We start from the raw sequence: 16308 nt of genomic DNA, 5'->3' as shown, positions 1-16308 counted from the left end.
TTTACAAAGGGGTTCAGTCAACTTCAGAGGTGACCTTGGTTCTGGGCTCCACTTCTGTGGCATTGGTACAAGGCCTTGCACCTGTGGCCTTGAAGCAGGACTCAGCATCTTCTCCCTACATCTCCCACCTGAGCAGATGGATGGTGTTAACATCACCATGGTAACCCAGACTGGAGCTTTCAGGAGCATCTTCAATTCCTCCCATACCTTCCCAACCACCTACAAAAGTGAAAAAGCAAAAGTGTTAGTCGCTCAGTCGTGTCCAACTCTTTCTGACCTCATGGACTGTAGCCCACCAGGCTCCTCTGTCCATGGGATTTCTCAGGCAAGAATACTGGAGTGGGTAGCCATTTCCTTCTGCATGGGATCTTCCTGACCCAGGAATGGAACCCGGGTCTCCTGCATTGCAAGCAGCTTCTTTACCATCTGAGATGGATCCCCAAATGCTCTCAGTTACAGTCACACAATAGCTGCCAATTCACACCCACTCAACTCTTCCCACATTTAGATCTTCATCCTCTCCTGCCAGAATTTTCACAGGAGTTTCCTATCTACTTATCCACCTCAAGTTCTCTCTCCATCCAACCCATCTTTCATGCTATCTAAGAGTAATCTATCGAAATCACAAATCTGATTATCTTTCCTCTGCTTAAGAACTTTGGCTGACTTTCCATCACCTAGCACAGTAATATCCTAAATTTCTTTCACTAGCATATCAATTTCCCATCTTTTTGTCCCATCTCCCTATGTTCTTATGCCAGTTCTTTATTTGTGTCTCTCAGCCCCTTCCCCTCAATTCACCACTCTGCTCTGTGTTTTGGGGACTGGGATCTACAAATTATATTTTCTGAACGCCTTTGCCAGCTGCTTTTCTGTTAGGATGTAGGGTATGCCAATCACCCAACCAGAAGACAATTGGACGTCAGAAGGAAGAGGCAATCTTCCTCATTTGAAGTTCTCATGGCTGCTACTGTGGCAGTACGAGTACAGTGGCTCTAGATTCCAGCCGCCAGGTCAAGGTGGACCCAGTACTGAAGGTGCCTACAACCTCCAACACTGCAGAGGCAAGTCTAGGTCTCTGGGTTCCAGCCCAGGGGCATCACCAGCTTTGAATCCCCTTCTTCCTTTTGCTCTTACAGCTCCTCCAACACCTTGGTAACGAATAGCCTGTATTCAATTCCTGCATTTGAAATACCTAGGGTAATATCTGTTTTCCATACTGGACTCCTGTACTATTAGTTATATACTATTTTTCTCTAAGTGACCCCTTTTAAAAAAGAAGCCAATTGACCTTGTCCAAAGCAATAATATCCATGAGGTTGTACGTTGGTGTATGTTTGTCTAATACATGTTAGACTAAGTGCAGAACTATTCATATTTAAGTTGTTCATCTATCTCCCACATTTTTGGGGAAAAATTATTTGGTCAGTTACTTATGTTTTTAGCTGTTCTGGGTCTTCGTAGTTGCACGAGCTTTTCTCTAGTTGCGGTGAGTGGGGGCTACTCTTTAGTTACTATACTCAGTCTTCTCATTGCTGTCACTTCTCTGGTGTGGAGCACAGGCTCTAGGGTGCTCAGGCTTCAGTCGTTGCGGCTTCCAGGCTCTAGAGCACAGGTTCACTAGTTCTGGTACACGGGTTTAGCTGCTGTCTGCAGCAGGCGGGATCTTCCCCAAGCAGGGATCAAACCCATTATTTACCACTGAGCCCCTGGGAAAGCCCTGTCTCCCATCTTAAATCGTGTCTTGTGCTGATATACATCCCATTCTGGGAAACTATAGTCTAGAGGCTATAGTGCAACCTCCACATCACCGTCTGGTTGTGGCCTCCCTCCCCAGCTGTCTCTGGTTCTCCTACGGACACTTCCATCTCCTTCCTTCCGCAACAGCATCTTTTGTCACGTCTTTGCATGCTTTGTTCTGCATTCGTGAAACTATCTTGATTCCTTCCCTGACTAGAAAATCCCTTCTTACTCTTAATTTAATCATCCCCTACATTCTGAAGTATCATTTAAACTCCATGCTAGTCAAAGGGCATCTTTGGCCTCTTTCACACTCCCCTGCTCAGTGAATTCCTTTGTAGATTCAAAGTATAACCTGTGCGGGAACTTCATAGAGTAGGTCAGCGCGTCACTTGCTGGGTGAATAGTCAAGAAGTAGATGAGTTAGCTGATGCCTGTGGCTTCTGTGGGATCTGAGGCTGGGTAAAGTCCACCCTGGAGGAGGGAGCAGAGTGGTGCACACGATCACCACGGAGCACAAGATGAGCGCTTACAGAGTGGCCCAAGTGAAATATCCCAGTAAATCGAATACAGGAAGAGCAGCAGATCCTAACTTTAAAGAATTAAAATTCAATAAAATGTGTTTTGCAGGGCACCTCTGATGAACAAGGGCTCAGCAGTAACCTCAGGACCTTTCATTTCTTCAAAATCTTGCTTCATGCACATGGACTGTCTGGTTATTTGGTCTAGAGCAATAGGACATTTCTAAACCGACAGTAACCCAGCAATCAGTGACTCAAGAGGTCAATAGCACCTAGCTTGTTGTCTTATCAACATTTTCTAGACTCATGTTCCATGGAAAGTGCAATGATAATCTCTGGTTTAGAAGAATTTTGGAGGGATTAACCAAGATACTCCTTTTAAAATTACAGTGTTGGAGGGCGATTTGCGGGAGAATGGATACATGTATATGTAAGGCTGAGTCCCTTCACTGTGCATCTAAAAGTATCACAACATTGTCAGCTGGCTATACCCTAATACAAAATAAAGAGTTCAAAGAATTACAGTATGGAAAAAATAAAAGTCAAAAATAAGCTTTAGGGGTCCAACACATGGGGTTCATGCTGCTATTCGGCAGCTTCCTATTTGGGTAGCCATTACTAACCGCTTCTCACCTTAGTTCTCTCATCTGAAAAATGGGAATAATAATGCTTACCCTAGAGCATTGTTTTGAAGATACAGTAATAAATTTCATTTTTTAATTGGGATATAGTTGCTTTACAATGTTGTGTGAGTTTCTACTGTATTGCAAAGTGAATCAGCCATATTTAGAAACATATCTCCTCTCTTTTGGATTTCCTTCCCATTTGGGTCACCACAGAGCACTGTGCTGAGGCCCCTATACTGTACAGTAGGTTCTCATTAGTTATCCGTTTTATACACAGTAGAGTACGTATGTCAGTCCCAATCTCCCGTTTTATCCCACCTCTCCTTGGTGTCCACACATTTGTTCTCTATACCTGTGTCTCTGTTTCAGCTTTGCAAATAGGTCATCTGCACCATTTTTCTAGATTCCACATGCATGTGTTAATATACAATATTTGTTTTTCTCTTCCTGGCTTACTTCACTCAGTATGACAGGTTCCAGGTCCATTCACAGAGAAAGCATGTACTTAGTCAGTTAGTGGAAGGTGCATTTTATCACTGTTAATGTCATAGAATTCATGGAACTGAATAGAAATCACGAAAGAAGTTGTCGAGCTAGAGGAGATGAGCCCCCCAGGAGGGCTACAGGCAGAGGGACTGTAGAGTTGAGCCTTGAGCAATGTCAGCAGGGTGACCATTCTGACTCTAAATGACGGCTGATTCACGGCCCAAAGACACAGAGAATGCAGGGCTGAAGGGCGGGGGTGTTCAGTTGGTCAAGGGTTGCCTGAGGGGAGCTTTCTTTTTGAAGTGCCAGGCTGACTGACTTTGAAGCCAACTGGAAGCTTCCAACACTCAGAGGGCAAGGGACACAAGGACACAGGGACACAGGGCAAGCAAACACTATTAGCTTTTACAGCCTGCACAGGAGCTTTACAAACCAGCCTTGCAGATAAGTTTCGAGTTCTTCCTTGATTACCTTAGCCCTCACGTTAGTGCTACAGCCTCCCATGTAATTCACAAGATTTTCTGCTTTACTGTGTCACAGTAAACTCACTGTGGGCCCAAAGTGAATCACAGGAAGCACTCACTTTTTATCATAGGGATAGTCCAAAACGTTACTGTAGAAAAGGAAATTTTATTGAATACATTTTTTAGTATAGTCTGTGTAAGTGTGATTTCTCTTACAGGGCAAACTACCACCCACAATTTTTGTTTGTTTGTTTCTTTGTGCTCCCCTAGTGACTTCTTCAAGCAGGCAAGACATCTAAAAGGCCAAGGGTGTTGAGTGGTTCCCATTCTAGGTACTGGACAGTTGCTATAAGAGGGCGTTCTTTTTTTAACATTTATTTATGTTGCATGTCATTTATTGGACTGGATCAGGTCTTGGTTGTGGCATGTCGGATCTTGCATTGCAGCACACAGACTCTCTAGCTGTGGCTCACAGGCTCAGGAGTTGCAGCTCGTGGGCTCTCTAGTTGTGTCGTGCCAGCACTAAAGCATGTGGGTTTCAGTAACTGCAGCGCATGGGGTCTCTCTACTTGTGGTGCATGGGCTTAGTAGTTCCTCAGCATATGGGATCTTAGTTTCCCATCCAGGGATGGAATCCGCATCCCCTGAATTGCAAAGTGGATTCTTAACCACTGGACCACCAGGGAAGCTGTAGGATGAGATTCTTTAAGGAGTTTACAGCGATTGAAGAGACAGAATAGAATATGATCAGCAAGGCTTACGAAGGTGTTTTAAACACTTTTGTCGAAGGATGTACATCCTGAAATCCCACCCGAAGGATCTGAAAAGGCACATGACAGGAAGAAGAGACTTGCAGGAGCGATGACGTGGCCGACGAAGCTGATACGAGGTCTTCCCTCACGGTGAACCTGCTGCTTGAACCATAACAGTGTTTCCGACGTACAGCTGAGGTTGCAAGAAAAGAAAGAAAAATCCCTTGATGCCAGGACCTCCGTAGGAACTGAACGTTGGAGCAGTAAGCAGTGAGCTGAGCCTGGAGCACCTAGAGACATTACCCACTGGCCCAGGGAGATGGAAAGGAAGCTTGTCCTCAAGTTTTGCGTGTGTGTGTATGCTCAGTCACATCCAACTCTTTGCAACCCCATGGACTGTAGCCAGCCCACCAGGCTCCTCTGTCTATGGGATTTCCCAGGGAAGAATACTGGAGTGGATTGTCATGTCCTCCTCCAGGGGATCTTCCAGACCCAGGGACTGAACTTTCATCGTCTCCTGCATTGGCAGCTGGGATTCTTTAACACTGAACCACCTGGGAAGCCCTGTCCTCAAGTCAGATCAACACAAAAGTTGGTCTTGAGCTGAGATACCTCTGGACACCCAGCAGAAGCAGATGCAAAGCGCTGTGACCCCTGCCTCTGATAGGAGCTTCACATTCCTGAAGGTGACACAGGTTGACACCGTGTTTTCAGGAGGCAGAGACTGTCAGGATCATTCAACAGATAAGTAAGTGGAGCCCCAGAGAAGCTCGGTGCTTTTGTTCAGGGTCGCACATCTGTTAGCCAGGAGAGCTAGACTCAAACTCGAGTCCTTCCCCTCACACAGCCCTGCCTCTAAAGAAGTATGGCTCATGTGGCATCTCCCAAAACACCCAGGAAATTGGGCAAACTGGCGCTGCAGGCATCCTGGGGTCAAATCCAAGTGCAGAGGAGCTTGGCCTCAAATGAATGGCGGTCTTATTCTGGCTATCAAGAGGCTGTCCCTGCCCCCATGCCTCCACACTGCTCATCTAGTAGGGAAAGTAAGGAGAAAGAATGTCTGGTGGGGCTCGAAGGGGGCTGCAGTCTCTGAGTGGACAAAAATCAGAAGCTGAGCCTGTGAAATAGGAGTCATTTTTTTTTTCTTCTTGGAAGCCACTTGAACTTTGTCATCACAATTGGACTTATCTCCTTTTGTGTTTACTTAGCTCATGGGCGAGAAATGTCATTACCCTTTTTAATTTTATGGAAAACCATTTACAAGTGTTAAAATTTGCCACTAATCTCTGTGGCTTCAAGACACACACACACACACACACACACACACACACACACACACACACACAGAGTCTAGCCAAGAGCAGGCTATCAGGGGCGGCCTGAGAGGCTCCCTGTCTTGCATCTGGGGGAGGGCAGAAGTCCTTGGTTCATATCTGCAGTCTTAGTCCGCATGCTTCTGTCAGGCTGTCCCTTCGCATGGGGGCTGTAGGGTCTCCAGCAGCTAGGCCAGCCCCTTGCCCAGTTTCTGAGCCGGTCACACTCAGTGCTGCCTGGATGGGGAGGCAGGGAATGCAGGGCAGGTGGAAGGGTTGCAGGGAGTTGGTTCTTAGGCACTGCTCTCCCTCAGACACGAGAAAAGGTAGCCAATCCAGGCTTCCTGAGAAGTCTCTGGGACTGATACTGTCCTGCCTTATGAAGAAAATTTTATGATGTTCTGTCCCCCTCTCCACCTTGGGGCCCACTGAGCAGCGCTGTGGGTGTGGCATTTGACTTTCGTGGTTAAGGGGAGAGTCCAGAGGTGGAATTTATGTCAGGTATCCTTTTTCCCCGAGGAGGGGTGTTAGGCAGGCATGACTGCATACGAGAGTGTGGTGTGCCCAGGGCACTGCCAGTAGTCCTCCCGATAGAGCAGGGAGGGTTTTAAGGTGGGAGGAGGTCTCAGGTATAAATGAATTTAGCGCAAGGCTCAACCACCGCACAGTCATTAGACAGACACACGCCAGCTGTCAGCCTGTGGGCATTAGCCTACATGCGCTTCCCTGATGGCTCGGTGGTAAAGAATCTGCCTGCCAATGCAGGAGATTTGGGTTTGATCCCTGAGTTGGGAAGATCCCAGGGAGAAGGAAATGGCAGTCCAGTCCAGTACTCTTGCCTGGAGAATCCCATGAAGAAAGGAGTTTGGTGGGCTACAGTCCCCGGGGTTGCAGAGGGTCAGGTATGACGGAGCAGCTAAACAACAATAGCCTATGTAACCCAGATGCCAGCAGAGATTGGATGGTCCTCTGGGATTTGAACAAAATTAGCTTGAATTTCTCCTAAACCCAACCTAAGATCTTGGGAGATCCCTGAGGGATTGCATCCCTTGGCAACTGGTCTTCCTGGTACCGTTTTCAGTACCAGATGCTGTTCTCAGTATTTCTTGCTTTCAGTACCAGGTGCTGTTCTCAGTACTTCTGGTTTTCACTGTGCCGTCTCGGCTCCATTATATCAACCCAGAAGTGAAGCTCAGCCCCTCATCATTTTCCTCTTGCACATCTACTGATGCAAGAATTATACTTTACTGTAACATGGAGGTAGCTGGAGAGATAATTAAAGAAAGATGGATGGGGATTCACTTGGCAGCAAATAAGCAGCTTCAGATTCAACGTCAGTCCTCCTAGAAACCTCCCTGTGCCTGGGGGTGCCTTAGTGACCTGTCAGCCCATACCCTCTTGCTGGCCCCTCTCCTTTCTGCATGCTGCCCTGTTCTCTCCTCTCTCCAACCATCCAGGAGAGAGAAAGAAGATGCAACCAGTGTCTCTCTCTACATCTCCTGATCAGCACAGCCCTGCTTCATCATCTCTGCCTCACTGAACACCTCCCCAGCTCCCTCGCTCTCTCTCCCAAGCAGCTTATCTGATCATTTTCTCTGTCTTACACACACACACACACACACACACACACACACACACACACAGAGTTTCCTCTCTGAGACGAATTCTGATTCCAGTTCTTAAGATAATGGATTTTACTTCTTTGTGTGTGTGTGTGTTCAGTTGCTTCAGTCGTATCCAACTCTTTGAGACCCCATGAACTGTAGGACATCAGGCTCCTCTGTCCATGGGGTTCTCCAGGCAAGAATACTGGACTGGGTTGCCATGCCCTTCTCCATTTACTTCCTTACATATCCCACCCCCACCCCCCCTCAAAAACCATCGTCCCACCTGGTGGAGACCCTCAGTACAATGAGACATATTTAAAGGAACCTAAGGTTTCCCGGTGGCTAAGATGGTAAAGAATCTGCCTGTAGTGCAGGAGACCTGGGTTCAATCCCTGGGTCAGGTTGGGAGGATTCCCTTGAGGAAGGCATGGCAACCCACTCCAGTATTTTTTGCCTGGAGGATTCCATGAACAGAAGAGCCTGGTGAGCTATAGTCCATAGGGTGGCAAAGGGTTGGACACAACTAAGTGACTCACACAATTAAAGTTCAGAACAAGGCAAGCGGAGGCTGTGCCGTCATCCTCTCTGAGCCATTTTCCCCACTTCCACCCCAGTGCCAGGGCATTCATGGTGACTAAAAATGGCTCTGAGTTCTCAGCATACAAGTCTGCTGCTTAACGTTCTCCAGGGACCGTGCTGACTTGTGGCCTGGAAAGCACATTGTGTCCCAGGCACTGTCAGAGGGAGGGCAGAGCAGAGCCCGCCTCTGCACTTGAAGGAAAAGGTTTACTTGTGCCAGATCCTCGGGCACTTCAGCCACTACCGCCTGCCCACACTGCTCGGTAGGTAGTGATCTCCCCGTGGCAGGATGTATGCTAGGGCACCTGCCAGGAAAGCCAGGCTCTGGCATGAGCACGTGGATTTCTAAGGTGCTCTGCTGGATCAACAGGTCTGAACTCTGGGAAAGTATTGTGAGAGGGCTGGAGGTAAGGGAACGCACCGTTACCGTGGGCTGACACACCCTGTTAGTCTTGCTCTGCGGCACCGGTGTCCCCTGTCGTGAGTCCTCAGCTACTCACGGGTCCCCTACCTCATGCACAGTCAGAACCTGAGGGCTTCTAGGCTTGCAGAGCAGATGGCCCAGCAGCCCAGCAAGTTCTGGGGTGCAGAGTTCTGGTGGGGAGGGCTGCCAGTCTGGCAGATGAAAAAGTGAGCACTTTGGTGACTATGCTACAAGTAAGACCAGATAGGATCCCCCAGCAGGGGAGAGAACTATCCAGCAAACAGAGAGAGCTCTGCCTGAAATCTCCCACCATCCACTCAGACTCAAGCTGGAATGGCAGACCAGGACTGCAGAAAAGGGAGAGAGACCACAGGGGTGGGAAGACTGTCACTGGCCCTGACCTGGGGTCCACAGTACCAGCCCTATTCACATCCGCTCATGCTAAACTTTCAGCCAGGCACAAATCTGTTAGATACACACACACACACACACACACACACACCAATCTCCTGGCTGCCCAGCCCCAACGATTCAGTAGTTTGAGAGGGCGGACCAACCTGACTACTCTATCTCTTGTTTTTGTTTAACGAGAAACAAGGTGGCCTCATTGTCTGCTGACCGTTTCTATTTGCTGACTCATCATTCACTGGATGTTGACTATGTGCCTGTGTGTTGGGAATACCAAAGAAAAGGTACAGTGGAAAAGAAGACTTAGAGAAAAAAAATCCCAGTAGGATGAGAATATAGATATTTGCAACGTGCTCTCTGAGCCCAGAGGATTCACAGAGAAGATGACCAAGGGGAGAAGAAAAGTGAGGCAGAGGGAGCCCCGTGGAAGCCAACAGGGATGCATGGATACCCCAATAGGTTCAGTTGATCCAGGAGGTCCTACCCTCTTCTTTCTCCTAACTAGTCTCTGGCTAATTAAATGCATCTCAGTTTCCACATGTCTGATTTAAAGGTATCCTTTTGCACTTCTGAAAGGAGACTGTGCACCTGTGGGCATCAAGGAGGGATTCCCAGAATACAAAGCAGCTCTAGGGGCTGCTGACAGGTTTGTAAAAACTAAGTTTGTGTGAAGATAAAGATGGGGAGACTTCATGGACATAGTGGGGGAAGGAGAGTGGGGACAAACTGAGAGAGTAGCGTTGACATATATATACATCACCATGTGCAAAACAGACCGCGAATGGGAAGCTGCTGTATAGTACAGGAAGCTCAGCTCAGTGCTCTGTGATGACCTAGAGGGGTGGGCTTAAGAAAGAGGGGATATGTGTGTACTTACAGCTGATTCACGATGTTGTCCAGCAACATAGTGTACAGTATGTAAACTAACGTAATATTATAAAGCAATTATCCTCTAATAAATTAATTAAAAAAAATTTTTAAAGATGGGAAGAGATTGAAAGATTATGTAACTAAAGTGACATTTTGAGACTGAAGGGATTCTTTGGTATTTTTCTTGGAGCATCTAGATTTAGACCCCAACACACACACACACCCCTACATGTATACGTGTGTACATACATGTGAACATGAACACACATGCAGGTTTGTGTGTATAGGTATGTATGGGCTTCTCTGGTGGCTCAGTGGTAAAGAATCTGCCTGCCAATGCAGGAGACCAGGGTTTGATCCCTGGGTTGGGAAGATTGCCTGGAGAAGGAAATGGCAACCCACTTCAGGATTCTTACCTAGGAAATCCCATGGACAGAGGAAGCTGGTGGGCTACAGTCCATGGGGTCACAAAGAGTCGAAAACAACTGAGCGACTAAACAACAACAACAATAGGAATGTATGCACACGCACACACGCACGCACACACACACACACTTCACAGGAAAGTAGCACCTTAAAGGCTGCAGGGCTGTAGGGCTTTGCACCTGATTGACACTCACCAATGTTTGCTGAATTGGAGCAATCTGCTGCCAGGCCCACCCTGTTTTTTATCATTGACCATTGCTCTCAAGAGTTAATGTTTGACCCTGGCCATAAAGGAGACGACAGCTGATGACTTGTGACCGACTTTTGGAGAGGAAGGAGCCCCCTATAAATTAGCCCACACCGGCCCACACTGGCAGCCCTGCCAGAATAGCGTTCGATCAGCTGTGAAGAGAGCCTCACCGCCACCATGAACTTCTCCGGCAAATACCAAGTCCAGACCCAGGAGAACTACGAGGCCTTCATGAAGGCAGTCGGTGAGTGCTGGGCCAAGGCTGGGGATCATGGCCATGAAGTCTTGGCCCTGCAGGTGGTGGCCAGTCAGGGTCCTGAAGTCAGACAGGAGGAGCAGTTCAAGCTTCCTGCAGATTTGGAATCATGTTCTGCAGGTTCCCTGTGCAGTCTTGGGCTATTCCTTCCTGGACAAGACTGTGCCTTAGGAAAGTGGGAATGGCACTGAACTATGATCTGATCTAGACTGAAGCCGCCTCCACGGCCACCTCACTGAGTGACCGTGTTCATTCACTCACTCATTCCTTTCTCTATCCTTCTAACAAACTTTGATTCAAGGCCAACCACACGCTGAGCAGAGTGCTAAGCTGAGCAGAGTGCTACGCTAAGCAGAGTGCTACGCTAAGCAGAGTGCTGTGCTGAGCAGATACCACAAAGACATAACAATGAGCCACATTTCCAAGGTCACAATTTGGAGAAAGAAAAAAGAGAAGAAATGAATGCAACATAGCCTCTCCTAATGTGTCCTGAGTGTTGACTCAGCACCAGACCTCGTGCTAAAGCCCCAGACAGGCAACTTCCTGTTGTTAGCTTCCTCTCATTCAGTCGTGTCCAACTCTTTTCAACCCTGTGGACTGTGGCCTGCCAGGTTCCTCTGTCCATGGAATTCTCCAGGAAAGAATACTGGAGTGGGTTGCCATTCCCTTCTCCAGGGGATCTTCTGGACCCAGGGATAGAACCTAGGTCTCCCACATTGCAGGCTGATTCTTTACTGTATGAGCCACCAGGTTGAGTCCTCACCAAAAACTCTGAGCTCGGCACTATTATTTTTCCCATTTTACAGGCAAGGCAATGAAGGCCTTGAAAGAGCAACTAATGCCAACCGGGGTCACACAGATCATAATCCCAAACCGAGTTGACATATAAAGCTAGCACTAGTTCCCAGGGACCCCTCTTTAAATCCCTGTCACCCACCCACCCCACTGAGTCACTTACAGGAGGATGTGGCGGCCGTGGGAAGATGTCAGGGGAAGGCTTGGTAGGAGCGAAGGTGAGCCTTGGGCCTTGGGAGATGAGAAGATGACCCCTGGGGGCTGGAGGAGGAGATTGTGCTGCAGGGGGAGGAAGCAAATGGGGTGGGGAGACAAGGAAGAGCGCTGAGCAGGAGGCGGTGGGAAAGATAGCAAAGGCAGAGATAAGCCTTTTGGGGCGGCTGAGAGCTGGGATCTTCTCCTGTAGGACACAACACAACACCTCTTGTCCCTGCACCCCTCACCTGGCAACAGGAGCCTCCCCATCACTGTCAGTGCACCGGGTTTTCCTGAGCCTCAGTTCATATGACATCACAGACACTCTGATATTCACCACACTCTGGCCCCAGAGAAGGGACTCCTGGTCCATCTTCCTTAAAAGCCTTGATGGCAGAGGTGGAGGTAGGGATGGGGGGCATAGGCTTGCCAGGCACGATCCCGCTGTGATGCCTCTTGTCCATGAATAATTTTTTAATTAATTTTTTTTATTGGAGGATAATTGCTTTACAATGTAGTGCTGGTTTCTGTCATACATCAGCATGAATCAGCCATAAGTGCATGTATATCCCTTTCCCCTTGAATCTCCCTCCCATCCTGGCATAATTTTTAAGAGCTTCCCTTTCACTCTCAGGAGGGACCTGGCTTGGGGGACAAGCTGATGGTCACCCTGAGTGCGGAGGAAAAAAATACTTACTCTCAAAGAGCAAAGTCTCTGAGCTTTAAACAGGGAGGACGGAGGAAGGAGAGCGAGTAAGAAGCAGGTGCTCAGACGAGGAAAGCTTCTCCAGGGCAGAGAACTGACTTTTTCTTTTTTTTAACAAACCAAACTGGCAAGATAGTGGGCACCTGAGGTCAGGCCAAGTCAGGCCACTGACCTTCCCTTTCAGAGGTCGAAGCTCAGTTTGCTCACAGGGCTCCAGGAAGTGCCAAGGCCTCAGGGATCTCTCCTCCCCCTTCTCACCACGGGGTTTCTCTTGTGACCACCAGCTTGGAGGTCCCACCTCTGCTGTTTAGTGGTTCCACCCCCATGGACTGTAGGCCACCAGGCTCCTCTGTCCATGGGACTCTGCAGGCAAGAATACTGGGGTGGGTAACCATTTCCTTCTCCAGGTGATCTTCCCAGCCCAGGGATCCAACCTGGGTCTCCTGCACTGTAGGCAGATTCTCTACCGACTGAGCCACCAGGATGCCCCACTCCTACTTCTACCCACCTCTAAACCTTCAATGCTTCCCTCCAGGGATGCCCGATGACATCATCCAGAAGGGGAAGGATGTCAAGGGGGTGTCGGAAATCGTGCAGAATGGGAAGCACTTCAAGTTCATCATCACCGCTGGCTCCAAAGTCATCCAGAATGAGTTCACCTTGGGGGAGGAGTGTGAGATGGAGTTCATGACTGGGGAGAAGATCAAGGTAGGAGGCGCCCCCTCCAGCCACCCTCTGCTTCTAGAACTTTTCCTAGAGCCTGGCCCCAGGCTTCCTCCCTCAAGGCTCCCAGCTCATAATTCCTACTGCTGAGACCCTATCTCTGAACCCACAGCTGGGGTGGAAAGGCAGAGAGATAGCAGAAACCAAGACAATACTGTCTCCACATGGTTCAGTGGATAAAAAATCCACCTGCAATGCAGGGGACATAGGAGACGCAGGTTCGATCTCTGGGTCAGGGAGAAATGGCAACCCACTCCAGTATTCATGTCTGGGAAGTCCCATGGACAGAGGAGCCTGGCAGGCTACAGTCTATGGTGTTGCAGAGTCAGACGCGACTGAGCGACTGAACACACAAGCAAAAAACACAATGTTGCAAAGCAATTATCCTCCAATTAAAAATAAATAAATAAACCAGCTCTTAAGAAAGAAGCTCTTGGGGAAGGTGTCAGTTTCCTGGGACCTCCTGGAGAAACTCTGGCCTGAGAATCTGTTATTGCTGTTCAGTTGCTCGGTCACGTCCGACTCTTTGTGACCCCATGGACTTCAGCACACCTGGCTCCCCTGTCCTTCAGTATCTCCCTGAGTTTGTCCTTTGAAGTCAGTGATGCCATCCAACCATCTCATCTTCTGTTCCCCTTCTCCTCTTGCCTTCAGTCTTTCCCAGCATCAGGGTCTTTTCCCAAGAGTTGGCTCTTCACATCAGATGGCCAAAGTATTGGAGCTTCAGCTTCAGCATCGTCCTTCCAATGAATATTCAGGACTGATTTCCTTTAGGATGGACTGGTTTGATCTCTGTGCACTCTAAGGGACTCTCAAGAGTCTTCTCCAGCACTACAGTTCAAAAGCATCAATTTTTTGGCACTCAGCCTTCTTTATGGCCCAACTCTAATATCCATACATGACTACTGGAAAAACCATAGCTTTGACTAGAGGAGAATTTGAGCTCTCCCATGTGGAGGGTATGGGGGAACCAGGCCCGGAGCAGGAGTCTAAGATTCAGATTCTCCCAGGCCCAGAAACAAGCAAGTGGGAGTCAGTGCAAAACCTTAATAGAGCCCTCAGTTCATCCCTCAGCCTAAAGAAATGGCTTTGCCGAGCCTAGAGCTGGTGGTCATGGGGAGGGACTTCCTGAAGGAGGTGCTAGCTATACCAGAGAACCAAGGCCCCAGACAGGCCTTCAGATCAAGACTTGCAGGTTGGTCAGTGACTCCTGGTCTTCGCTACCTCATCTGTGAAATGGGCACAGTCACTTCCCAGAGCAAAGATAGTGGGTAAGCTAGCATCACCTCTACTGGGCTGTGGATAAGGTATGCAATTCAAGCTGGGGGTAGGATGTGTGAGTGGTGGGCAGGCGGTGGCAGGGAGATCCAGGCAAGGGGGTGCCCCTCACAAAGGGTCTCTATTCCTCCCTCCCAAACCCCACATGCCAATACTAGCATCACCAAGAAGAGATCCTCACTTCTCTCCCCCAGCATCCCCGACCCCAGAAAACTTTGTGCATCTATCTCAGCACAACCATTGGTCTTTTTTTTTTTTTTTTTAACCTTTTCTAGTGGCTCTTGACTTCTGCTTCCCCAGATAAAACATTACAGGTCAGGAAACCTATGATAAATTTTAGAAGGGAAACTCTCTTATCCGCCTACAGTAAGGGGCAAACTGTCAGGGCCCTTTCCAGCTGTCCATCTTGGAGGCAAATTTTAACCTTGGCCAGTATCTTCTGCTCCCTGCTGGGTTTCCCTGGATGTGTGAAAAGGAGACCACAAGAGGAAAGATGAAGGTGCTAGAAGGAATAACATAACGTAACACAAAACCAAGACAGGTGTTCTCCCAAACGGCCGGTGTTTTGAATCTTATTACTTTCTCCCTCCATTAACTTGGAGAATTGTTACTTGATTTTATTTTAGTGTTTGATTTGAGACCTCTTAGCCATCCTATGCTGACTCCTGGATCCCACCCCATAAATGAAAAGTCTGACAAAAGAAGCCCTGCCGTTTTCTTCAGTTCTTACATGACCTCACTTCTGTTCAGAGCCAGGGAAGGGGGTTTGGTTGCTGTAAGCAGAGTCCCATGCCGGGGAGCCAACCTCATTAGCGAGAGAGAGTTACTCCCTCTTGGACCCCTCCTCACAGGCTATTTCTTCTGTCCCCTACAGGCGGTGGTTCAGCAGGAAGGTGATAATAAACTGGTGACGACTTTCAAGGGCATCAAGTCTGTGACTGAATTCAGTGGTGACACTGTTACCAGTGTAAGTCTGCACTCTCAGCTTGGGGGTCCTAGTACTTGGGGCTGGGTGGGGAGGTGGGTAGTCGGGGGTCAGGGGAGACGTGAAGAGCAGTGACAGTTTCCTGGGCTCAGTCTCTGCTACTACTCCCTGAGCATCCTTTGTGCCCCAGGCAGTTTCACACATTCTCTCGAATCTTGCCACCAATGCTGAATTTCCTAAATGTGGAAACTGAGGCAGCATAGAGCCAGGAAATGGCAGGGCTAGGGTTCCTCTGAACTGGATCTGTCTCACGAGACTGATATCCATGGTGATACACTGCACAACCCTAGGAGGAGCCACTCTCATTACAGACGGAGGGGCTTTGTACATTTCTTACCATCTTGCAATGAATGCCAATAAGGCACCTGTGGGGAAGGAAATGGCAACCCACTCCAGTATTCTTGCCTGGAGGATCCTGTGGACAGAGGAGCCTGGCAGACTACAGTCCATGGGGTCGCAAAGAGTCAGACACAAGTTAGAGAATGAGCAAGAGCAAGAAGTGTTCAATGAAATGTTGAGAAATTGAATTGGATTGAACTGGTCTTGCTCTAAGTCATTGATGTAGAAAGGAATTCTGTAAAAGGCAGGACAGTTCTGCATGTGAGGAAGCGACAAAGACTTGGCATGGGATTTTAGAAAAGATTGCCGACCCTTCCTCCGGTCCTATCGAGAACAGAGGCATCTCTGAGTTGCTGTGTATATTAGCATACTGGGGGCTTAACTATCCTTTATAATTCTACATCAGATGAATATTTCATGATTTCTTTTCTGGCTTTCAGACCATGACGAAGGGCGACATTGTCTTCAAGAGAGTCAGCAAGAGAATTTAGACAAAGTCTGCATTTCATATTCTTTTAGTGTGTACAACTAATGTAATAAAGTGAACTTTGTTTTAAGAAAAAAA

The 16308-nt window shown here is 48.3% G+C and overlaps 1 protein-coding gene across 2 annotated transcripts; it reads left to right on the top strand.

Annotated features, from left to right (window-relative positions):
• Positions 1-10591: 10591 nt before the first annotated feature.
• On the top strand, positions 10592-16308 carry FABP1 (fatty acid binding protein 1). Of its 2 annotated transcripts, XM_004005898.5 has the most exons (4): positions 10592-10710; positions 12954-13126; positions 15294-15386; positions 16184-16308. In XM_004005898.5, the coding sequence occupies exons 1-4, from the start codon at positions 10644-10646 to the stop codon at positions 16232-16234; spliced, it is 384 nt and encodes a 127-aa protein (XP_004005947.1). In that variant the 5' UTR covers positions 10592-10643; the 3' UTR covers positions 16235-16308. The 2 variants fall into 2 exon arrangements, with proteins under 2 accessions (XP_004005947.1, XP_060268099.1); XM_060412116.1 differs by having other exon boundaries at positions 15294-16308.

The sequence above is a fragment of the Ovis aries genome, chromosome 3 (genome assembly GCF_016772045.2).
Source record: "Ovis aries strain OAR_USU_Benz2616 breed Rambouillet chromosome 3, ARS-UI_Ramb_v3.0, whole genome shotgun sequence".
In the NCBI taxonomy this organism is placed as follows: Eukaryota; Metazoa; Chordata; class Mammalia; order Artiodactyla; family Bovidae; genus Ovis; species Ovis aries.
Note: the sequence above shows the minus strand (reverse complement) of the source record. Positions and strands in the feature narration are given on the sequence as shown.